The sequence below is a fragment of the Erpetoichthys calabaricus genome, chromosome 13 (genome assembly GCF_900747795.2).
Source record: "Erpetoichthys calabaricus chromosome 13, fErpCal1.3, whole genome shotgun sequence".
Taxonomy (NCBI): domain Eukaryota; kingdom Metazoa; phylum Chordata; class Cladistia; order Polypteriformes; family Polypteridae; genus Erpetoichthys; species Erpetoichthys calabaricus.
The window spans coordinates 83,614,105-83,639,989 of record NC_041406.2 but is presented as its reverse complement, the minus strand read 5'-3'; the positions used below and the strand labels follow the sequence as shown (position 1 = coordinate 83,639,989).

General features: G+C 38.0%; 1 protein-coding gene across 3 annotated transcripts in view; it reads left to right on the top strand.

Annotated features, from left to right (window-relative positions):
* Positions 1 to 24,304, top strand: part of adnp2b (ADNP homeobox 2b) — a 36,329-nt gene extending 12,025 nt beyond the window's left edge. For all 3 annotated transcript variants that reach the window (XM_028817180.2, XM_028817182.2, XM_028817183.2), the window contains exons 3-4: positions 12,334 to 12,426; positions 20,941 to 24,304. In XM_028817180.2, the coding sequence (XP_028673013.1) occupies positions 12,334 to 12,426; positions 20,941 to 23,922 (3,075 nt within the window). In that variant the 3' untranslated portion in view covers positions 23,923 to 24,304. The remainder of the gene's footprint in view (positions 1 to 12,333; positions 12,427 to 20,940) is intronic.
* Positions 24,305 to 25,885: the final 1,581 nt, after the last annotated feature.

Genomic DNA, 25,885 nt, shown 5'->3' with positions numbered 1-25,885 from the left:
TGACAATATACAAACTAGAGGTGGTTTCTGCACCCCAGAAATTCCTTTTTCCATCTTTTCCTTATTGTATATATTGCACTTTCAGCTGACCTTTTATTGCTTGTCAACTCTCCCACCCAAGAGCCTGCCCCTGTGACTGCTTACCTACTTGCAGAACCCTATGACTAAGTTGCCAGAAATGGCGCACTACATGATTGACTGTCGCCGCGACTGTCCATTATTTGCTAAGATTATTAAATGATTGTTAAAACTGAAAATTGTCTTCTAATGTGACATGAACTTTATGCCCAGTAGTAATTGTCCTTTTGAAGCAGGCAGGGACCACGGATTTTCTCAGCAGTATATTAAATTTGTCATTAAAGTTGTCGGCTAGTAGATTGTCAAACGATTTTAAAACATAATTTGGTATTTCTGGACTGGATGCCCAAGGACATTTACTTATTTAAAATGCTCCTTACGTCGTACACAGCAATGGAGACACGTGAATCAAATGGTGCTGAACACATGGCATGCTAAACGTTCTCATAATCAAATCGCATATAATAACTTTGTTACATTTATGTAGTGCTTTTCACTCTGCTCAAAGAGCACCACATGCAAACCCATGATCTCCTTACTGCAAGTAGAAGGCCTTAAATTCACTGGGGAGAGAAATTGAAAATGAAATTGGATTAGTCTTCACTGTGAAATCCATATGGGTCTCTAAACCAAAGTTTGTGCAAATCCTTACTGCTGTGGTAATTGGTCTCCAGTTTATACCAGGCAGATATTTAACCACCTTGTATATCTTTGACCTTATGTCTGTATTCCTTATTTTTTCATATCATCCTGAAATGTATTGCTGGTGTCACTGAGTTATGTGTGGTTTCTTGGATTGCTTTTGTAAGCGCAGACATACTTTTTTTCCAAATAAATCTTTTTACTCCATTTTGCATAGGTGTCTAGATCTGATGAGTAGTATCAAAACGTTTCCCAGTGTGCACAATCAGTAGTCCTACGGTTTTCCCTTTGCTTATTTAATCCGTCATGTTCCAGTTCTGTTTGTAAGTTAGCAGCATGATTGGCACGTTCTCAGACTTTCGAAGTTGGGGACACAGCAACTGATAGTAAAGCTTCTTTTGTCAGGTGTTGTCAGGATCCCTTGTGGACCAGGTGACGTGCTGATGACATTTATGATAAATACTCTTAAATTTGGTTTGTTGAATTTCCCTGCAACAACAGGTTTGTAGGGTCATTATTGTCGCATGCAATTCAAATGTTTACCCAGTTTACAAACACTCCCTACTATCAGGATTTAACAGTGGAAACGAATTGGATGAAACAATCAGTAACCAAAAAATGTACAGGCTGGAGCAAGGAAAATGCTTAAGAGTCAGTCTTCTAAATTATTTGATTTAATTCCTTCTTCCACAGTGCAATTTTGTGTTTATTTTCTGGGGAATAAATAATCCATTGGGGTGTAAATAATGTTCTGTGCATTAGTAGTGGTGGCTTGAGCAGAAATATACACAGCAATCGGAAAAACACTTGAAAACTCTCTGGGAAGCTAAAATTACATCTTTGTAAAACGAGCATGATCGAACATTGAATTTTTAAAAATCCATGATGATTGTTTTCAAGGTACAGCAATATTTTTTAATTTGTTTTAATCTTTGTCAAGACTAATGTGAACTAAGACAAATCCATAATTGTTAGTCTTGTAAGATTGCAACGGTGAGCTGTTAATTAGCTATACTTGCTCATGCTGTATCTAACCTGTCTTTGGAATGTGGGAAAAAACACCAAATAGGTCAGAGGAGGATGTCTCCCTTCTTCCTGAAGCTGTAAGGAAGCAGTGCCAGTTACTGAGTGGTAAATGTGCTTAATGTTAGTAGTTTACTGACATTTTGTTTAAATGTTACTGTGTGTTTTATGTTGACCTGCCATTTCTTTTGTTACACTGCACAACAATTTATTTATTTTTTTTTGAAAAGTCTTGCTTCCTGAAAGTTTTTTGCTGATTGTGACAGGTACCCTACTGGGTATGCACATATATTTTGTTTTGGTTTTACTGCATCACGTAGGAACTTTTACTGACACCGTATTTAGTCATGTTTATGTTTCGTATAAGCTATTAAATTCAACAGAATTAAGTGTTTTGCTCCTGGTTATCTTTTGTATTCAATGTCTGGTGCATCACGTTACAGTGTCCAACAGTAGTCAGCAAGCATTGACGGATTTCAGTTGCCCTGGTATCGTTTCTCCATTGTAGCAATGTCTTGGTGAAACCTTTCACCGTGTTCGTCACTGATAGCACTGAGATTTGCGGGGGAAGAAGTCCAAGTGTGAATGGAGGAAATGAATCTTGAGTGACATGTTGCACTTCATTGTCTTGTATGCTTTGAGAAGTTTGTCTACTATCTGACTGTAGTTTGGGGCTCTGTAATTGCCCATAAATTGTCAGCAAAGTCTTTAAAGGCTTTCCAGGCAGTTTGTTCCGGCCCAACTAACAGTTTCTTCAAACCGCTTGTCACTCATAACCGGTCTGATCTGGGGGCCAACAAAAATGCCCTCTTTGATCTTGACGTCAGTTATTCTTTGGAACATCCGTCTTAAATAACGAAAACCTTCGCCTTCCTTGTTCAGTGCTTTCACAAAATTCTTCATGAGTCCCAGTTTTATGTGAAGAGGAGGCAAAGATATCTTTGCTGTGGTCGACAAGCGATTCATGTGCCACATTTTTCTGTCCTGGAACTAACTTTTTACGGAGTGGCCAGTTCTGTCAGGATTAGTGCGACTTTTTTGGCACAGCTGTTCCATTCACAGATGAAACAGTACTTTGTATAGCCTAGTAACAGAGCAACGACTTTAATACCTCCAGATATTCCAGTTGTACCTGCTATACTGGACGTGCTTCAGCAGCAGTTCCATATTCTCATACGTTTCTTTCATGTGTGCTGCATAGCCAACAGGTACTGAAGGATAAACATTGCCATTGTGTAGGCAGAACAGTTTTCAGGCTTAACATTGATGAATCAATGAAGAGATGCCACTCTACCGGGTTGTGATCACAACCCAAGGCCAAGAACAATCCTTCAATGTCACAACAGATACAGAGACTGTCGACTTGTGCAAAAAATTTGGTTATATCATGATGTCTGCTTCGAAACACAGAAATTTTCATACCTGGTGACAGCAAACACCATTCCTGCATACTCGAACCCAGCAGCTCAGCTTTTGCTTTTGACAGACCCAAATTGTTCAATTCCGACTGTGTTATCAGATGTGGATCGCCTGATGAGCACGGTTCAAAATCCAGATCAATGTCACTGTCAGTACCCTGCATTGCAGTTTCTTCATCTGGTTTGTCTAAGGTCCAATCCTCTGGTGGTTTTGAATTGGAAGACTTATCGTCATGTGGCACGGGTCTCATTGCTGAAGGCAGATTAGGATATCAGTTGACTACTTGTTTTTGTTAGAGAAACCAGACACATTAGTCAAACATACACAACAGTCCATCACATAGTCTTTCTGTTCTCGCCATATCATCGGAACAGCAAATGGCATAGTCTTTCAAGTGCCTCTGAGCCAGGCTCTCAGACTGACAGCACATGTCGCACAGCAAATGTGAGGCGCCCATTCTTTGTCTTGATCACCAATTTTGCAGCCGAAATACAGATAAGCTTTCTTCACAAGAGCAGTCATCCAACGTCTCTGAGGCGCAAGTGTATATTCGCCACAGATATAGCAGAATGTATTGCCGTTGTTACGACATTGACGAGACATATTGCCCAACACCAAAACGTCTGTAGCATCAAGCTTGCTTACTGTTATATTGCTACAGATACTATGCTGATACTATACATACACACCGACTATCTATATTAACCAAATGAGCAGGATCAGTGCATGCAAGCCACCTTTATAGCATGCTGAGACAGCGTCAAGCTCGTTTAGACCTGCCCAGGATGTCGACTTCTACAGAACAGCTTCCAACTTGCCCCAATTCTATGCCTGGACATGCCCAGGCTGCACAAACCTTTGTTGATAAGTCACTTACAGGAGCAAAAATGTTTGGATACAAATATAAGAAAAAATCATGACAAAACTGAAGATTTCTCTGAAATGGTACGTGATGGGTAAATTATGATGTGATATTCGTGATCGGCACCCAAAAATCTATAAGAAATACCCAACAGTGTTCAAACGTTGTTGTGCAGTGTATTGACTAAAGGATTAAGATGGTGCTCATTGGCATGATTATAAAAACTTTATTAGAAATCTGTTGTGATAAGGGATATTATAGTATTAAGTTTGTTTTTAAACTATCGAATAGCTTCAGAATTATAAACATTTATTCAGCTGTTTATGCTTGTAGTATGAAATTTGTTCCTTGTAAAAAAAAAAAAAAATTTTTTATTGCAGAAAATGTCTTAAAATATATTTGTTCACACGTTCCAGTGGCTATTGTAGAATGTAATACCATCACTTCATTTTCATCATGAATAAGCATTTTTTTTTTTTTTTTTTTTAATAAAGATCGGTACAGATATTTGCATACACATCATATTTACAGATTTGTTTTTATTTACATATGGCTGCATTCTGCTGTAAATTATGCATTGGAGCAGAGTAGACTGTAGTTCCTAAGGAGACTCAAGTCTTATGATATATGCAGCAAGCTGCTGGGGATGTTGTATCACTCCATAGTAGCCAGTGTTTTGTTCTACGCTACAGTCTCCTGGTGAAGCAACCTGATCTCCAAAGCTGCACAATGCCTGAACAAACGTCTCAGGAAAGCCTGCTCCATCACCGGGCAAACCCTGGACACACTGGAAACTGTTTTGGAAAAGAGGATGGTGGTAAAATGGATGCCATCAAGAAAATCCCCTCCATCCCCAATAGGAGGCCATCATGTAAAAAAATCCTCTCCATACCCCTGAGGAGGCATTTACATTTACCTTCATTTAGCAGACGCACTTATCCAGAGCGACTTACAACAATGTTTGTTAGTTTTTTCGCATACCCTTGGGGGTCAGAGCGCAGGGTCAGCCATTGTACAGCGCTCCCTGGAGCAATTACAAGGTTAAGGCCTTGCTCAAGGGCCCCAGCAGAGTAGGATCTCTTTTGGCCAGTGACAGGGATTCGAACCGGCAACCTTCGGGATACCAGCGCAGATCCTTAGCCTCAGAGCCAACACTCCGCCTGCATTCTGTTGGAGCTCTTTTGGCTACAGGCTCAATCTACCACAGTGCGCTAGGAAATGTCTCTGGGGGTATTTTCTGCCCACTGTTATCTGGCAGTTCTGTGCTTCCTTCCAAAGTACTCGTAATTAATTTTGAAATACCTCTGCAAATTCATGTATTTTTTTAATCAATGAATGTATTAATTAACTGTTTGACAAATATTGTCATTTTTTATGTTTCTGCTGCTGTTCTGCATCTAACTTTCCCTATGGGTTTAATAAAGTGTAATCTAATGAGAGAAATATTTTGGGTGTGAGGCAGTGAAACATGATGCAATGTGTAGTATGTTATACAATAGAGCATCCCTTAAATATGTGAATTTGTGCTGTTATTTTGAAGAGGCGTTTGAGCTGTTTATGCACGTATTATGTAAGTATATTCAGACTGTTGATCCATATTTCTCATTTTGGCTGTATCCCATAAACCTCTTTAAGAATACTACCAAGTCTCTGTATTCTGAGAAACTGTACCTTTTTAATAGATACATTTTCCAGTATTGTTTAAAACCTGAGCACCTGATTATTTTATTTATTTATTTATTTTTGAAGCCAGTAGTAAACAATTCGCCATAATTTAAAAGAAAAATCTATCAGAAGTAAAAACATGCCAAAGACTGTGAAGGTCATGATATTGCATAGATAGATGTAAAAGAATGAATCACAAGTTCTAGTCAAGAATTACGTTATGTACACTGTACCTGGCTTCAGTGGTGATCTCTGGCATGTCACAATATTACCACCAGTGCTGAATATCCTTTCTGAAGTAGCACTTGTGGCAGAAATGATAAAGAAGCTTTCGTGCATTCATGTACTTTCTTTGATTCAAGTGAGCATTGTACCTGGTTATAGCGAATGGCAGAAACTAGAAAAAAAGAAAAAAGAAACTCCTGTTTCAGAGAAGCCTGTTTTTGAAAAGGAAAGGGTGGCTTAGGTCTCCTGGACAGTAACCCTTTTGTTACATTGAAGATAATAGAGGCTACCCAACCCATAGATATGAATAGACTGCTCCTGATAAAATGTTGTTCTAAAAAATCCAAATGGTTGCATAGCAATGTGTAGAATAATTAGATGTATTATATTCACAAATTTTGATGTAGTAAAACAATTTGAAAATTAGTTCAGTTTTTGTCTTATTAGTAATTGAATATACATATTTTTTTTTTTAATTATTTGAATCAAGCTGTTAAGCAGTGGGGTGCAATCTACCAATTTATCATTTCATTGTTTAAAACTACTACTGGAAAATTCTTTATGGGTGGATTTGGGGGTTGTCTCATGTAACACTGCAGGTTATCAGCAATATATTTGAGGGAAATGCTAATTTTTGGTATGGATTTGTTTTAGTTTTTTCCACAATAGTTAATGTGGCAAATTAAATTTTAAAATCACTAGGGTTACATTTATGTAAGCAAGTTGCTTTCCTGTTTGAAAATATTTCCTTTTGGTACCTGTGAAATGTATCTTTTGATTCAAATTGATACTTTGCATTATGTATTAGACCAGACCAAAACTCTGAGTTGCTTTTCTGTAAATAATTGAAATAATTAAATTGCAGATACACTTAAATACTGTTGTCTGCCATTGCAAGGATGGGATGCATCATATTATGACATTAATTTAACCCCCCCCCTCCATTATTATACACACATCTACATATACATACAGAGAGAGACAGAAATGTACAATAATTTTTTTAAGCAACTAGCTGCACATGAGGGGCCGGGGTTAGGTGATATGTTATTTCTTGAAATTTGAGTAATGAAACTGCTTTGAATGGAAGAATGTTTTGGTGGGTAAAGGAATGATGCACAGAAACAGGCAGTTCTGTTGGCATTTGAAATCACACAACTCTTCAGTTACAAAGCCTGCCCACATGATATTTACCTATTTGAAAGTATACATTTTTATAGTTCTATTAATTTCTGGTGTAATCGATGCAAACAAAAAACTGATCATATGAACTGAAGTGTCTTGTACAATAAAAACATTTCGATAAGAACTACATTTTGTTTGCTTCATTACCTGACCATACTGGAAAATTAAATGATAAAACAGATATAAATTAACATGTCTCCATTTACTACATTTAAAATTATTTGACTGAGCTACTGTATCTTAAAAGTCTTGCAAACATTGTGTCCGTGAAATTCAGTATTTTAACCTTAGCATAACATTTGCTTGTTAATGGCAGCATCACATAATAAAGAAGTGCCTTTTTGGTAGAGCATATGTTTTATCGACCAATTAACAAATAGCGTTTGAACTCCAAATATTAACACTACACAAGTTCAACCAAACTTGAAGATCTGTCTTGGATATGAAATTTGATTCTTGGGATAACCTGCTATAAGAAGCAGCACAATATCTGGTAATGACAGAATCATAGTTATTAGCAGGTAGTCAGACAAAAACCTTTATCTCCTATCCAACCATCTGAAGAAGCTGTCAAAAATGAAAACCTAGAGAGAGCACTCTCAAAAAAAAAAAAAAAAAAAAAAAAAAAAATCGCAGCCTGTATTTCAATTGTGAGTTTGTTAAAAATTTGGTACTCATGTAAGCTGAGTTTTCTTTTGTGAGGATTCATTCTGCAGAAGTGCTTGTGCTATCACTTTGCTCATGAGACTCCCAAGAAATAACTAACACATCATACATGAAGATCTTTTCATAAAATATTTCAATTAAGGAACCTCTATCAAGAGTTAGATTGCATTATTACCTGTCAGTGAATAATGTATCATGAGGAGCATTTCATAATTTTAATGTAAATAGGGCACTAAAGAGGAATACTACACAAAAAGATTGACAAGTGTTGCCTTGCTTTGTTCAAATTAAACAAAACTTTTCAAATATGAGAAGGTTAGGATTAGGCTTTTGTAAACTGTTTTTTGGATTGTTTCTTTTGTGAAGGAGAACCTTAATGCATTTTATAAACCTGAAACCATTTGTGCTTATAAAGTTGATACACTTTTAAGCGTCAAAACAGTGTGGCGACAACCAAATAAGTAAATGTTAATGGTAACTATACATTTCAACAGTTATTCTTGTGTTGATCATTTGTATTTTTTGAACCTAACATAGTTAGAACTTTCTGAGTACTAACATATCCATATTACTAACCGAGAATGGTAAACCGGATGGACGCAGGGACATCCGGCCATGGGCCGTAGCTGCAAAAGACGTACTGCGCAAGCGCCCCCACAAAATCCCCCTTCCAAGCAACGGAAACCGGATGCAAAGCAACATAAAATAAGAAATGAGGCGCCCATAGCACACAGAAAAAAGGAGACAGACGCGAAACGAAACACACACAAAGAAGAGAATTGAGACCCACGACACACAAATGAGGCAACGCCCCCTAGCACAAAAAAAAAAGAAGTCAGACGCGAGCGCCACACAAACCCATTGGACACAAAACGGGACAGACTACGGACATAGCACATGAAACATACACAAAAAGCAGGATTCGGACCCATGACCACATTAACATAAATAAGAAATGAGACACAAAGCACCATTACTAAACGAACCGTCCGTATTAAATATACGTCATCTGAACACATTCAAATTATGCAGCATAGGTCGATCTCATTACACTGATGCACTATTAACCGTTCAACCACAGAAAAGGCTCCATATTAACAGTGAGTGCGATCCTCCTTATTACTTATCCATATTTATAACGCTGAAGAACAAACAAGTCATGAATTCACGCTCACGGGTACAAAATGATACGGCTCGAGTGACGGGACCAAACACGAACCCGCATGAAAAAAACAATACATGTCGGTCGACTAACCGACATACAAAAACGGGCAAGGCTCAATACAAACAATGACCGCCGTAAACTGCAACGGGCTTCTCACACAGCACAGGCAAATCGATTACGGCTCCAGAATAGCACGTCCCAATTCCTGCACATACAACGACGCGCCTCTCAAATGGCACAGACAAAACATTCACATCAAGGACATCAACAACAGACACCTGCTAAACGATTGCGCCAGTTAGCTGACAACGCGTTCAATAATGAGTCCACTATTCATGAAAATTCATTGGGATTAATGAATGTCATTTGCAATCATTGTCATTCACTTAACTTCCCTGAAGAAACAACTGGCAATACAAGGAATGAATTTACACGTTATTGTCAAAAGGGTCAAATTTGACTGCCTCCTTTACATTCATATCCTGCATATCTACAGAAGCTTCTAACTGACGAAGTACCTGAAAGTAAAAACTTTATGAACTGCATTACATCCTACAATAGTTCATTTGCTTTTGCATCTAATGGCATCCACTCACTCAACACCATTGATAAACTTCTACAAACGTTAATGATTAATAAAAGTACCTTGCCTCCAAAGGGAATATTATTAGGAGGAGATTTGACACAGTGCTTAGCTATTGTTTCACATGCCATGCGCTCGGCTATTCTTCAGTCCACCTTAAAATATGCAGACAATTGGCATTGCTTTCAAAACAGTTACGGTGATATTTGGAACAACAATCTCATTACACCAAATACCCCTTTTAACACAACGAACTATATTCTGTCCAAAAAATATTAATGTTGATCACATTAATAACCAGGTCATTTCATTACTTCCTGGAGTGGCACAGCTCGGACCCACGACCACACTAACATAAATAAGAAATGAGACACAAAGCACCATTACTGAACGAACCGTCCGTATTAAATATACGTCATCGGAACACATTCAAATTATGCAGCATATGTCGATCTCATTACACTGATGCACTATTAACCGTTCAACCACAGAAAAGGCTCAATATTAACAGTGAGTACGATCCTCCTTATTACTTATCCATATTTCTAACGCTGAAGAACAAACAAGTCATGAATTCATGCTCACGGGTACAAAACGATATGGCTCGAGTGACGGGACCAAACACATGAACCCGCATGAAAAAAAACAATACATGTCGGACGACTAACCAACATACAAAAACAGGCAAGGCTCAATACAAACAATGACCGCCGTAAAAACTGCAATGGGCTTCTCACACAGTACAGGCAAATCGATTACGGCTCCAGAATAGCACGTCCCAATTCCTGCACATACAACGACACGCCTCTCAAACGGCACAGACAAAACATTCACATCAAGGACATCAACAACAGACACCTGCTAAACGATTGCGCCAGTTTGCTGACAACGCGTTCAATAATGAGTCCACTATTCATGAAAATTCATTGGGATTAATGAATGTCATTTGCAATCATTGTCATTCACTTAACTTCCCTGAAGAAACAACTGGCAATACAAGTAATGAATTTACACGTTATTGTCAAAAGGGTCAAATTTGACTGCCTCCTTTACATTCATATCCTACATATCTACAGAAGCTTCTAACTGACGAGGTACCTGAAAGTAAAAACTTTATGAACTGCATTACATCCTACAATAGTTCATTTGCTTTTGCATCTAATGGCATCCACTCACTTACTCATCACCATTGATAAACTTCTACAAACGTTGATGATTAATAATATTCCCTTTGGAGGAAAGGTACTTTTATTAGGAGGAGATTTTACACACTGCTTAGCTATTGTTTCACATGTCATGCGCTCGGCTATTCTTCAGTCCACCTTAAAATACGCAGACAATTGGCATTGCTTTCAAAAGAGTTACGGAGATATTTGGAACAACAATCTCATTACACCAAATACCCCTTTTAACACAACAAACTATATTCTGTCCAAAAAATATTAATGTTGATCACATTAATAACCAGGTCATTTCATTACTTCCTCGAGTGGCACAGCTCTTTCAAAGCTCTGACAAAGTTCACTCTGATGACGACAATGACCATCTTAATTTCCCCTTAGAATATTTGAACACTATTAACCCAGCCGGATTACCACAACACAATCTTAGCCTTAAAATGGAACAATAATCATGCTATTAAGAAACCTTAACACTAAACAAGGTTTATGCAATGGTACACGTTTAGTCGTCAACACCATGCCACACAATGTTATTAAAGCAAAACTTCTTACAGAATCACATGCTAACAATACTGTTCTAATTCCTACAATTACCTTACAACTTCTGACCTGGAATTACCTTTTACACTTAAACGGCGACAGTTCCCCATTAGACCTGCCTTGACCATGACCATCAAAAAAACACAAGGACAAACCATAGACAAAGTTAGCATCTACCTCTCTGAGCCCGTTTTTGGACATGGACAACTTTATTTGCTTCCTATATGCGTCATCTACACCTTCACACTATGCTATATCTCATTCATACATCACGCTCTTTGTAAATTCACAACACCAGGGGTTGGCGAGCGAAGCGAGCAGGGGGCAGAGCCCCCTAGTATTTGGTAGAATTGTTGATTCCTAAATCCATTGTAATCCCGAAGGTTATCTAAGTCTGTCCATATGTAGATTGTCTAATGCTAATGTAACATATTTGTTACTTTTTAAGGTTTTTGTTTCTTTTGGAGCACTATTCCCCACAATTGTAAGCTGATGGAAAACATACTGTACATAATCTGCGAATGAACTTAAGCTGTAATTGAATGTATTGTGGAAAATAACTGACTTAAAAAATGTGACTTGTTTTTTTAAAAAGAATGGGCCATACTCTTAGTTCAAACTTTCTGATTATCATTCAAGTTAAATTGTGTTCTGTATAATAAAAAGGACATATCAACCAGAGGTTTCTGGTAGGTTAAATTTATCAGAGATAAATTTATTAGCATGGCAGCAAAGGTTGTCTGTGGGATTTTCTCTTTAACATCCTGAGTTTAAGTAGTTAGATAAACAAATTTGGTCTTGTTGCTTTTGAAATATGCTATTGTTTGCTTTGAAATTAATGTAATAAAATGAAGTATGGTGCTTAAAATCAGTTGAATGAATTATTACAAATGCATTTCCTACATTATTGCAAAATCAAGCACTCTGTGTTTATCGTTTAGATTGTCCATGGTTATTGTGAGTTTTATAGCTTTATACATCTACAGTGCCTGGAGACATAACTTCAGTACAATATATCTGTTTAGACTTACTGGTTAAATGTAAAGTAAGAGTTAAGGTATATGACAGGTTTATTTATTTTATGCTTTGTGTTCACCAGGAGCTCAAGAGCTTCGATGCTGGAGATAAGTATTTCTATAATACGGAATGGTCAGATGTTTGTGAATGGGATTCGTATAGAAGGAAAAAAAAGGTATGTTTCCTACAGTTTTTAAATGTTTCACCTCATTAGAAGTGAACAACAAAGCTGTGAAGTTTCAATTAAAGCATAAATCGGTAATTTATAATGGTTCTTATTTAATCAGAAAGCATCTCTAACCTACCTGGAGTTAGAATAAGGTCACTGTTTTCTCCTGTCCATGTGTCAATAGTTGACATTAGGAAGGACATTCAGCTATAAAAATTTCTTTTCCATTATCTCCTTTTAGGGGAGCAACCAGCCAATCTGGCTGAATGCTGACAATGAGAGAGAGAATTAATCAGAAAAATGTGATAAATGTAGTGTAAAAAGATAAAAATAATGTGAAGTTGTTTAGAGTATGCCTTTTACAGTGATTGAGCCTTTCTCTGCCTATCATAAATAAACTGACCTGAAAGAAATGTAATTTTAGAAAGAAAAGAATGTCTTGGTAATTCTAAAATGTTTAAATGAGGGTTGGTGGTATGGATATCAAGTTTCATTGCATTATACTTTAGCCAGAATCAAAAAACCATGGTTTACATACAGTATGTTGTGAGTGCACTGTTTTGAATTTTATGACTTCTAACTAGGTGTGCAATACTGGCAAAAAATTGTCTCAATATTTTTGGGGACTTCAATGACAACAATAGTTAGACAATATTTTGCCTCCTTTAAAAACGGGTTTGTAAAGTCTTAATTGATGTAGGTCGGCCTTGATAATCAAATGTTAATTGTAGCTTACTAATAAGATTAATGGAAGCAATAATTAAGGAAAAGAGGTTTTATTTATTTACTTAAAACTGAAGTAAAATAACACAAACGTTAAAATCACCAATCAAAGTATTACTGAGATGAAGCAGTGCAAGTGTGAGTAATTCGTTTAAAGTGTCCTACAGGATTTACACAAAAAATTACAATAAGACCAACAAAACTATTATGAGAGCATTTTAAACAGACTCTCAATGTAAACAAGATATGAATCCACAGGGAATAAAATTTGAATTACAGCAATCCCTCGCTATATCGCGCTTCGACTTTCGCGGCTTCACTCTATCGCGGATTTAATATGTAAGCATATTTAAATATATATCGCGGATATTTTGTTGGTTCGCGGATTTCTGCGAACAATGGGCCTTTTAATTTCTGGTACATGCTTCCTCAGTTGGTTTGCCCAGTTGATTTCATACAAGGGACGCTATTGGCAGATGGCTGAGAAGCTACCCAAACAGAGCGCGTATTACGTATTAAAAAAACTCCTCAAATATATTGTGAGCACGGGGGCTGTTTGCACCCTTAGAGGATACGGCTGCTGCTCAAAAAACGCTGAAAGATTACCTTCACATTGCTGTCATCCTTCCTGGGCTTATGTGGCTGCTTTGTCAAGCGATATGCTTCCTGCATGGTGCTTCGCATACTTAAAAGATCAAACAGCACGTATTGATTTTTGATTGTTTACTTTTCTCTCTCTCTTGCTCTGACATTCTCTGCTCCTGACGGAGGGGGTGTGAGCAGGGGGGCTGTTCGCACCCCTAGACAATATGGACGCTCGTCTAAAAATGCTGAAAGATTATCTTCAAATTGCTTCCTTCCGGCTTTGTCAAGCGACATGCTTTCCGCACGGTGCTTCGCATACTTCAAAGCTTGAACAACATATTGATTTTTGATTGTTTGCTTCTCTCTCTCTCTCTCTCTCTCTCTCTCTCTCTCTCTCTCTCTCTCTCTCTCTCTCTCTCTCTCCTCTCTCTCTCTCTCTCTCTCTCTCTCTCTCTCTCTCTCTCTCTCTCTCTCTCTCTCTCTCTCTCTCTCTCTCTCTCTCTCTCTCTCTCTCTCTCTCTCTCTCTCTCTCTCTCTCTCTCTCTCTCTCTCTCTCTCTCTCTCTGTCATTCTCTGCTCCTGACGCGCACTCCTTTGAAGAGGACGATATGTTTGCATTCTTTTAATTGTGAGACAGAACTGTCATCTCAGTCTTGTCATGGAGCACAGTTTAAACTTTTGAAAAAGAGACAAATGTTTGTTTGCAGTGTTTGAATAACGTTCCTGTCGCTCTACAACTTTCTGTGTAAATCTGTGTCCCAAGCATGCCAGTATAAAAATAACCATATAAACATATGGTTTCTACTTTGCAGGTTTTCACCTTTCGCCGGGGGTTCTGGAACGCAACCCCCGAGATCGAGGAGGGATTACTGTATAATTGAAGTGCAGGGCATAAATGTTAGTCTGGAAAAACAAACTGCTCTGCTGTAAGGTGGACTGTGCAGCATGCAAGCAAGAACAAAAAAATCTAACGTATTGTAGTGTAACAATCCAAAGTTCTGTCAAATACTGCAATGGAAAAAAAACAATAGCATTTGTAAACAAGTCCTTTCATATGTTGCACAAAGATACAAAAAATAACCAAACCTGTAACATTTTTAAACAAGTTACTAACTTTAAGTTCTCTCCAATATTGCACAAAGATATCCGGGGGGGGGGGGGATATATAAAGCAATTGTAAAGTTATACTGAGAAAACCTCAAGTAGTGTGACAAACACCAGTCTGTCCACAGCATCAGACTTCAGAGCACGGTTTTATGTTGCAACATTTCCTCTGATGCTGAAAGCCCTGTCAGAAGTGCTGCTTGAGGCAGGGATGCACAGGTTTTTTTTTGTCTCCCCCCCCCCCCCCCAAATTTGGGGAAATTTACTTGTTTTGTTTTCCACCACTCAAATTTTCTTCACTGTCCACCTCCGGTATCAAGTAGCTCTTGATCTCTCTTTCAATGGCACTGTGCAGAGACTCGCCTTCTTTAAATTCCTGTGTGTTTTTTAAATAACTGCTAAAAGGCTTTTTTTTTTTTCTTTTTTTTGTTTCCTCCCTTACAGTGGTGTGAAAAACTATTTGCCCCCTTCCTGATTTCTTATTCTTTTGCATGTTTGTCACACAAAATGTTTCTGATCATCAAACACATTTAACCATTAGTCAAATATAACACAAGTAAACACAAAATGCAGTTTTTAAATGATGGTTTTTATTATTTAGGGAGAAAAAAAATCCAAACCTACATGGCCCTGTGTGAAAAAGTAATTGCCCCCTTGTTAAAAAATAACCTAACTGTGGTGTATCACACCTGAGTTCAATTTCCGTAGCCACCCCCAGGCCTGATTACTGCCACACCTGTTTCAATCAAGAAATCACTTAAATAGGAACTGCCTGACACAGAGAAGTAGACCAAAAGCACCTCAAAAGCTAGACATCATGCCAAGATCCAAAGAAATTCAGGAACAAATGAGAACAGAAGTAATTGAGATCTATCAGTCTGGTAAAGGTTATAAAGCCATTTCTAAAGCTTTGGGACTCCAGCGAACCACAGTGAGAGCCATTATCCACAAATGGCAAAAACATGGAACAGTGGTGAACCTTCCCAGGAGTGGCCGGCCGACCAAAATTACCCCAAGAGCGCAGAGACGACTCATCCGAGAGGTCACAAAAGACCCCAGGACAACGTCTAAAGAACTGCAGTCCTCACTTGCCTCAATTAAGGTCAGTGTTCACGACTCCACCATAAGAAAGAGACTGGGCAAAAACGGCCTGCATGGCAGATTTCCAAGACGCAAACCACTGTTAAGCAAAAAGAACATTAGGGCTCGTCTCAATTTTGCTAAGAAACATCTCAATGATTGCCAAGACTTTTGGGAAAATACCTTGTGGACTGATGAGACAAAAGTTGAACTTTTTGGAAGGCAAATGTCCCGTTACATCTGGCGTAAAAGGAACACAGCATTTCAGAAAAAGAACATCATACCAACAGTAAAATATGGTGGTGGTAGTGTGATGGTCTGGGGTTGTTTTGCTGCTTCAGGACCTGGAAGGCTTGCTGTGATAGATGGAACCATGAATTCTACTGTCTACCAAAAAATCCTGAAGGAGAATGTCCGGCCATCTGTTCGTCAACTCAAGCTGAAGCGATCTTGGGTGCTGCAACAGGACAATGACCCAAAACACACCAGCAAATCCACCTCTGAATGCTGAAGAAAAACAAAATGAAGACTTTGGAGTGGCCTAGTCAAAGTCCTGACCTGAATTCAATTGAGATGCTATGGCATGACCTTAAAAAGGCGGTTCATTCTAGAAAACCCTCAAATAAAGCTGAATTACAACAATTTTGCAAAGATGAGTGGGCCAAAATTCCTCCAGAGCGCTGTAATAGACTCATTGCAAGTTATCGCAAACGCTTGATTGCAGTTATTGCTGCTAAGGGTGGCCCAACCAGTTATTAGGTTTAGGGGGCAATTACTTTTTCACACAGGGCCATGTAGGTTTGGATTTTTTTTTCTCCCTAAATAATAAAAACCACCATTTACAAACTGCATTTTGTGTTTACTTGTGTTATATTTGACTAATGGTTAAATGTGTTTGATGATCAGAAACATTTTGTGTGACAAACTTGCAAAAGAATAAGAAATCAGGAAGGGGGCAAATAGTTTTTCACACCACTGTATGTCATCACCTACTCCAACTTCTGCAGCCGTAGGGGCAGGATGGAGCAGGGTGAGGAGGTAGGGATCTGTATGAGTGTTTTTAAATAATGAAAGGATAAAAAAACGTGCTTTGGAATCAAGGACCCCCAACCAAGACGGCTTGTGAAATAAAACGCGCCCAATAGGCATTTGCCTCTTAAAGGAAATAAAAATAATCCGTTCAAACGAATTACATAATTTGTTTCAATTTTTTTTTTTTTTTTTTGCCTGACACCTACTGGGCTCCATACTAGATCAATCTCACTTCACAGATGGTGAAACAATTTAGTTGTCAAGCTGTCTTTAACGTCAAACAATTTCCAGCATAGTTTGCAGATTGCCATCTAATATCAGTTTTTTTAAAAGCCGAATCACATCCATGCGAGTGAGCATGATCTGTCTTGCAGTTTAATTTAATGACGTAGATTTTGAGGCTGTTTATGCCCTGGCGCTGTTTGCCTACTCAGTTTTAGGCAGCCACACTGCCTCACTTATGGTGCGCTAACCATGCATGCATGCACAGTACTCTGTTGGGTTACAAGACAGTGAATGTGTGGACTCAAGGTGTGTTTTTGATTATTTTTTTGCAAAGTAAGTGACATACAAGATGATTTTAGCTTGCACATCGTTAACACAACAATTAAGATATTGTCGTAGATGATGCATATGTCACACTCCTACTTCTGGCTTCCGTAAAGCAGTTGACTGGGCCTAACCAGTTCTAGAATTTGTATAGAGGCGTGCTGGGAGTATTCTGCAGGTCAAATCAGAGTTATGAGTAAAGCATGATCTCAGAGAGTAGAACTTAGCATTGCATCTGAATGTCCACCTCTATACTTGGACTTATAAATAGGAGATCATGGTGGCAGGTGGAAGAAGCCATTGATTTTTTTTATTTGAATACCTTATATAGAACCTTAGATGCACATATGAGAAAAGCTTGTGTTTCTGCTTGTCATGCTGTGGGATGCTAAGGCATTAATAAAACTGTTAATTTTGCCTGCGGTCCCTTTGTTCATTCTATTAATTCCGAAAAGGTACAGCTATGACTATTTCTCTTACAAAATGATGAACTAATGCCCTGTCCTAGGCAGTTTCTTTCCTGTAGCTATGTATAAAACTGTTAGGGTCTGATTCGCCGTGATTTGGATTGGATTAAGTGGTGTAATATTATTGTTTTGATTACCCTGTTCAAACATATTTTTAGCTATTCCTAAAATCAGAAGATTTTTTTTAAGCCATGTATTATTATAGGGCAAAATGGAAGAAATTACCAGGTCAATATTTGATTATGTTTGGAACTTATGTTTCAGTTGTTTGATTTGAATAGCTGTGTTTTTCTTTCCTTTTTAATCATCCTATTGACTAAAAATAAAATGCCGTATTTTAACTTTGTTCTTTCAAGTCACATATCCAGGGCAGCAATTGTGATTGGTTTTCCCCACGTTCTTATATTACATAACTTTTCACGCTTGGATGCTTAGTGTTTTTAGGAAGGGAATATGGATTAGAGGTAATATATGGGTAGTAGGGGTGTGACGAGATGCTTTTCCCACAAGACGAGACAAGACACGAGACTGGGTTCACGAGAACGAGACAAGACTTTTAGACATTTTTTTTAAAGAAATCCTCAATGTTTAAATACATAGCAAAAATAGCCTTTTATTTAACTGAAAAACAGAAAATGCAAAAAATGCATGTCCATTTTGAAATCAACTTTATGAAATAAAACTTCTATTTTGATGAATGATATGCAGTAATAACATGTAAACACTGCAAAATATTTTGCCACAAACTGACAGGCAATTAATTGCACAATAAAATTAAATAGTATAAATAAAAATAAATAATAAAAACACAAATATCCCTTTACGTGCAATTAACCATAATTAGTGTAACTATCAAAGTAGTGCTGTCTTAAAACTCGGAGTGTAAAACAATGAACAAAATTTTCTTAAGCATGGAAAAAGAGCTAAGACCAAGGTAATGAGGTAATGACCTATACAGAACAGCCTAAGATATGGTCATGTTCTTTTTTTAAGAATATAAGCATGTCTACATTTTTTCACAAGAAATGTCGCAGGTATCCAGTGTGTCAATGTTTCAGGCATTTTGTCTTATTTCTGGGCTGGTGAGCGCTGCTGCTATAGCAGCCTGCTGCTCCAGGTAACGAACCAGCATATCCAATGATGAATTCCATCGCGTGGTGACGTCCATTATTAATTTGTGCGGTGGCAGTCGTAGCAGCTTCTGCTTAGACGTCAGTACCGCGGCAGCTGTCGAACTCCGGTGAAAAAAAGCAGTTACACGTCTCACCCGCCCGAGCGACACGCGCAACACCGAGGCCAGCCTGTGTAGCGAGATTTATTGTGTGCGCGAAGCATTTGATGTGCGGCTCAAATCCTGCCTTGCGCAGAGCCACATCCATATTACGCGCATTGTCTGTTACAATAGCGATGCAATGGTTTGGCTTTTTAAGACCCCACTGTGTGACAGCTTCTTGTAAAACTTCAGCGACGTTTGCCCCTGTGTGATTCAAAAAGTGGGCGCGTCTGCTGTACAAAATGTACCATTTCCCAATTACTGTTGATAATGTGGGCTGAAATTGTGATATAGCTCTGTGTACACCTAGAAGTCCAACCGTCAGTTGTTATGGCGATGGTTTCTGCCTCTTTCAGAGCCTGTACAACGTTTACCTTGCACTCCCTGTAGAGGGTCGGGACCACCGTGCGAGTAAAATGTGCGCGTGACGGGATGGCATACTTTGGTTCCAGTGTGTGGATGAGTCGCCGAAATCCCAGATTTTCCACCACAGAAAATGGTCTCATATCGGCTGCAATGAAAACGCCGATGTCTCTTGTTATTGCCGTGGCTCTTGCATTGGATGGTGGAAGTTTAGCTGCAAAGGCATTTGTTATGGTTGTTTGCCCTTTCATGCGAACTGAATTGCTTTCCGTTTTCTTCACAGGCGCAGCTTTTAGTAACGAGCTGTGGTTGTTTTCTAAATGCTTTTGCATAGTGCTTGTGTTAGCAGAGGTATATGGTATTAATTTCTTACAGTGTTTGCAAATTGTCTTTGTCTTGTCTGTCATTTTTTCGCCGTTTCTTATTTCCACAAGGAATCCAAAATGTTGCCACACCAACGATTTAAATGTCGCGGGCACATCTTCTATCCTTACTTCTCCCTCACACTCCATCATGCCAATAACGCAAGGATATCGTCACGTTCTCGTGAGACCAGACGCATCTCACAAGACAAATCTGATCTCGCGAGATCTCGTACCATGAGATCTCGTCACACTACTAATGGGTAGTATGGGTATATCCCTCTGTGATCCCCACTGCACACCCAACTATTGCCATCTTTGTTTAACACAACTTGATTTTTGTCTGATACTTTTTCTTGTAAAATGTTGAATAGGAACTTAATTAAATATCCCCATTTACTGACATAATTTTTTCAAAGTTAGTAACATATTTGTGGTATACATTGTATTGTCTATGCAGTTTATATGTTTTGTACACCATAAATCCAATTGTTATATTAGTAATACTTGGGATTTTTATATATGCTTCTGAAGCCTAATATTATTAGCACAAGTTTTAGTCATATGCGGAACATATATATATATATATATATATATATATATATATATATATATATATATATATATATATAAAAAATAAATAAAAAATAAAAGAAATTTCAAGTTCATAAATTTAGTACTTCTCACATCCCCAAAGATCCATGTGATTTTTATCAAAAACAAACTAAAATGAGAAAAATTAGTCCTACAGTAGTACATTTAATTAAAATTTGATGCAGGCCATAATTTAAAAAAGGTATTCAGAAATAAATATAAAAACAGGAAAGTTAAATCTTTAACATATTTTATTTCTGTGTGTACATTGTTGTAAGAAGTTAACATAACACTGACTTGTTCATGTAAAGGGATATAACTACACTTTTAAAATATATTTTTTAAATGCTATGTATTCTTATTTTTGTTTCTTTTTTTAATCTTTCAGCCTCTGTACCGCACCAAGACTTTCTGCTGCAGTCTGTGCAAGTTTTCTACTAAGACTATTTATTCCTTCCGGCTGCATGTTCAGAGGTGCCATGAAGAGGAACAAGATATTGAGACAATTTCTGGGTGTCCTGTCTGTCCATTCACTGCTCACCCTAAAGTCATCAATCAGCACTTTAAGTTTTTTCATACTATGCCACGGAAAAGTCAGCTTTCTTCCTCACATGCCATTGTTGGGTCTGCTCCAGCTGCCATGTCTTCTTCTGATAGGTTTTCCTGTCGAAAATGCTTCTATCAGGATTCCTTGTATTACTGCATGAAGAAGCACATTTTGGTTATGCATTATCCATCGCTTTTGAGCAGTTATTTTGGCCAACGAGCGGAATCTGAACTTACTTCATGTCAGGAAACTGGATTTTCTCCACTTCGGTTTTACTGTAAGATGTGCAATTTACCTGCTGAGAGTTCTGACCATTTACTATATCACATCCTGACATCTGATAAGCACAGAGAACTCGAGGTTCACTTAAAAGCCTTAATCTATGAACATGGAAAACAGGGAAAAAGAAATCAGCTGGCAAAACTCGCAAGCATTGCACCAAAGGTTAAAGCATCTTCTCAAATTTTAAATGTACCCATGTTGCCTGGTACTAATGGACAGCAACCAATGAATATGGTTCCACTTCCTCAGAATATTACACATGGACTAATGGGACCACCAAGACCCCCTGAATGTTCTCCTATTAATAGTCCAATCATGGCCCCCAATGTGCCAAGGACTACAGCCACTTCTTCAGGACCTCGGCTTATGAGTCCTCCGGTTCCATCACTAAATCACATGCGCCCATCATTGGTACCACCTGCTGTCATGCACGGAGCTCCAGGATGTATGCCTCCTATAGTACGAGCCCCTTGCAGCAATCAAGGATTTCTCCCACAAGGGCCATCTCCTTCTCTTGTACAAATGTCCCCAACCACTCCTAGAAACTCTCTTCCTCCCACATCACCAGTGACTTCACTAATCAGTTCTCAGCCCTCTAGAGTGACACCATCTGCTCTGCCTGCTGCTACCACTGTTGCAACCACTTTGATCCATGGTGGTGTTGTTGTTGGGGGCCAGCAGAAGGGCCCAATGAATATTTCAGTGCCAACAATAACTAATAATGCTCCTAAGCAAATGCCAGGGTCTCTTCGACTCCCACTACAGCACCAGCAGCAGCAGCTGCTGCCACCTCTACCACAGCAGCAACAGCAGGGCCTAACCTTGATGCAAACAACTCTTAATTTCCAAAATAAAGTAGGACTTCGAGCTGCGGCCCCTCAGTCACTCTTGGTTTCTCAAAGACTTCCACTTAATCAGCCTGTGTCTGCTGTAAATGCTTCTAAAGGTGCTATGTTAGCGTCACAGTCTGTGTTAAGTCAACTGATTCCAACAGGAAATAAAGTAAATGGATTACCAACATACACACTGGCACCAGTTCAAGTGGCATTGCCTGTCCATTCTGGAAATGTTCAAAGCCTTCCCACTTTACCAGTACCAGTGCAGATCCCACAAGGAAATCCTGTTACACAAATTGCCCAACAAGTACCAGTTAAACCCAGTGCATTATCTGTGGTCCCTCCTAGCCTTGATTCTTCTGATGGATCAAAACAGGCCAAGCAGTGGATTTCGTGCCCTGTCTGCAATGAGCTTTTCCCTTCCAATGTGTATCAAGTTCATATTGAAGTAGCTCATAAGCAGGCCCCTCCTAAGCCCACAAATGTGGTGCGAGGACTGGCTGCCAGAGCCCCATTTTTGAAGAAGATTAAGGAAAAGACCATCAAATGTTTAGCGTGCAAAGTGTTACTTTCTGAAAAAGGTCTGTGTGAACATTTGTTACATGGTTTGAACTGCTTATTTTGTCCAGCAATGTTTAGTTCTATTAAACAGCTGCTTGAACACACAACTATGGAACATAGCCCTAGGCAGAAAGTGAATTCAGCATTTATGGAACGAGAATATCGTCTATACACTGATGACCAAGGGGAAATAATTTTCCCTTATTTTGATATGAATACAGCTGCACCCAAAGAACAAGTTGGCGATAGAGAAATTAATTTGGCACTAGTGACTGGATCTCTTGAATTGATTTATATTAAAGTGCATCTTGCAATTGGTCAAACGATTTGCAAGGTAACTCCAAGGTTCCCGTCTAAGGATTGCCCTTTTTGCCTTGAAAAGTTTGAGAGTGTCCATGATTATGAGCTGCACTTGAAGAGCAAGCATTATATTATGCCTACAATTCATGCAATTTTAAAAATGCCAGCTTTCAAATGCATCTATTGCTGTGGAGTATACACAGGCAAGACAACAGCAAAAGCGATATCTGTTCACGTACAGCGCTGCAGATGTGCTCCCAGGAACAACAAGGAAATGGAGAAAACTATATATCCGGACAGCAGTATTTCCACACTCATGTCAGTGAATGGTGGACCTCCGAAGTTCACCATGCTACCAGCTAACCCACATAATCCCCCAGTAGTTATCAACTCACAGACTGTCAATCCAATTATTCAGAATACTTTAAGGATTGAAAGTATAATGAGAAGCTTAGAATCCAGTAACAGTGAAAAAGAATTTCTTGCTGCAAAAAAACGAAAAATTGATTCTGAAAATGACCCCGTAAGCTCTGCTGTAGAAAAACCCCAAGTCATTCTAGCACTAGATCCTACCAGTGTGTCGGTGCGTTCAAATGAAGCCCGTAAGGAGTTTCTCAATGCTTATTTCAACAAAAAGCCATACCTCTCCAAAAAAGAAATTGAAGTGCTAGCATCACGTTTGTGGCTCAACAAACCTGATGTTGCTTGCCATTTTGGCTCAAAGCGTACCAGATGCATGAAAGCAATGCAGAAAAAGCAAGCAGCTGTACTCTTAGGCTTTAATATGTCTGAACTGAAAAAAATAAAACATAACATGGAAATCAGTGAAGTCACAATTGACTGAAAAGAATAAAAAAACTGTAATTATGTGTTAAATATTATCTCTTCCAAATTAAGATGATAAACTATGCTAGGTACTATTTCTAATTACATATCCACTGTATAGAAAGAAATTACCCAAAGTCAAGCTGCAGAGATGTTTTCCGTAGCGCCACTGAAGACCAATATATATATGTGTGTGTGTGTGTGTGTGTGAGAACATGAGGGCAAACTCAAAAGTTGACTGTTAAAATTTTGCTTAAGCTCTTAAGTGCTTGTCCTTGCTCTATAAGCGTTTTGTTTCACAGCAGTTACATTGCACAAGAAAAAAAAAAAAACAAAAACTACTAACTAAAAATAGAGCAAGCTGTCCTTTAGAATTTTCTTTAAAAAAAAAAAAAATTAAACACTTTGTGGTTCATTGCATATTTATTATTGACTAATGCAAGTTATAAATCACTGCCCCATGTTTTGCTTTAACACATATGTTGGTGTAAACTGCAGCAATTGTTTTTCCTGTATTGTTTTTTTTTTCTTTTCTATAATTAGTTTTCAAGTGAGAAGGGAAAGGTTCTCTAGAAAGGGTGCTCTGTTTCTACATGGTCTTGTCTAGAGATGTTCATTGGTGTGCCAATGTTTGACTTGTTTCTTTTTTTTGAGTATTGTTAAACAGGCTATATTTAAAGTTACAATGTGGATTTTAAATTTATTTTGTATTAGAACTAGTAAAATTTTTTTAACCTGTTAGTTTTAAAGTTTTTCAAATGGTTTCTTGATTATAGTAAAATATCCCTAATTCTATTTTTGACAGGAAATACTTAGATGATTGGGAAAAATATATATATAACTATAAAAAATAAATAGTAACTATACTATGAACAGATAATTTAAGACTGTTCTTTGAAGAGTGTGACCAGTTTTTGGAGTTGCACTTTTTCAGGTTTGCAGGGTGTTAGTTAGTGGGGGGAAAATTGCCAATCTGTAAATTTGTTCAGTGTGTGGACCATTGTTATACTACAATGTGGGTGTGCAGTTGTTTGCACTGCCGTGCATTTTCATTTTTTTGAAAGTCCCGAATCCCTTGTTGGAGGCCTTGCCTGTCTCACTGAATTGTATTTCTGTGCATTGGATTTTGCCCCTCCTGGACTCTCCAAAAGACAACTTGCTTGTCTTTAAAATATGTGTGCCTCACTTTCCACTTCTCTGGATATTTGTGTTTCAGTGCGTTGAGTAGAAGAGAGAGAGGATTTTGTATTTGGTTTATATGTCCTGCTCCTTTCCTCCATTTTAACCATTGAAGGCCTTACAACATATACTTCGCTGAAAGATTAAAGCTTAAGAAAAACTGAAGTATTAGAATACATTTGCTTATGGCTTTATGAATGCATAGAACCAATATTATTTATATTACATTATGTAGAGGCTGAACATTATTTTTGCTGTAGTAGGACAGAGTTGATTTCTCAGAAATCATTTGTCACATAACCATTGTACAGATTTTTTTTTATTTATGTGAATGGTAAACGTCCTTTGTAGATGGTGAAGATGCTTTTATTTAGGAAATAACCTGTTATAATATTTCAGACATTTCAGCCCATGATAGTGGGTTTTTTTTCTCCTTGGAAAGCAGCTGGTAGCAAGAGTGTTGTTGAAAATACAGATTTAGTATTGGCTTTCTTCTGTATTGCCATTAACAAAATAGTAGTTTGTAACACTCCACCAGTATTTGTTTTCCTTCTGCATATACTTGGACCATGTTAGGACGCAGTTGTAGGTTTAAAGTTGAACACGTTGTACACTAAAATGTTTATCTGTTTATCGTTAATTTCTGCATCAATTGTTTGACTGTTTCAATCAGTCTGCCGTTCTGTATATCTCATTCATGCCATTGTGTTGTAATTGCTTAATAAATACATCTTAAACAAAATAAGTATTTGCTGTATTTATATGGTAAATCTTGATTATACAGATGTTTTAAGACTATGTTA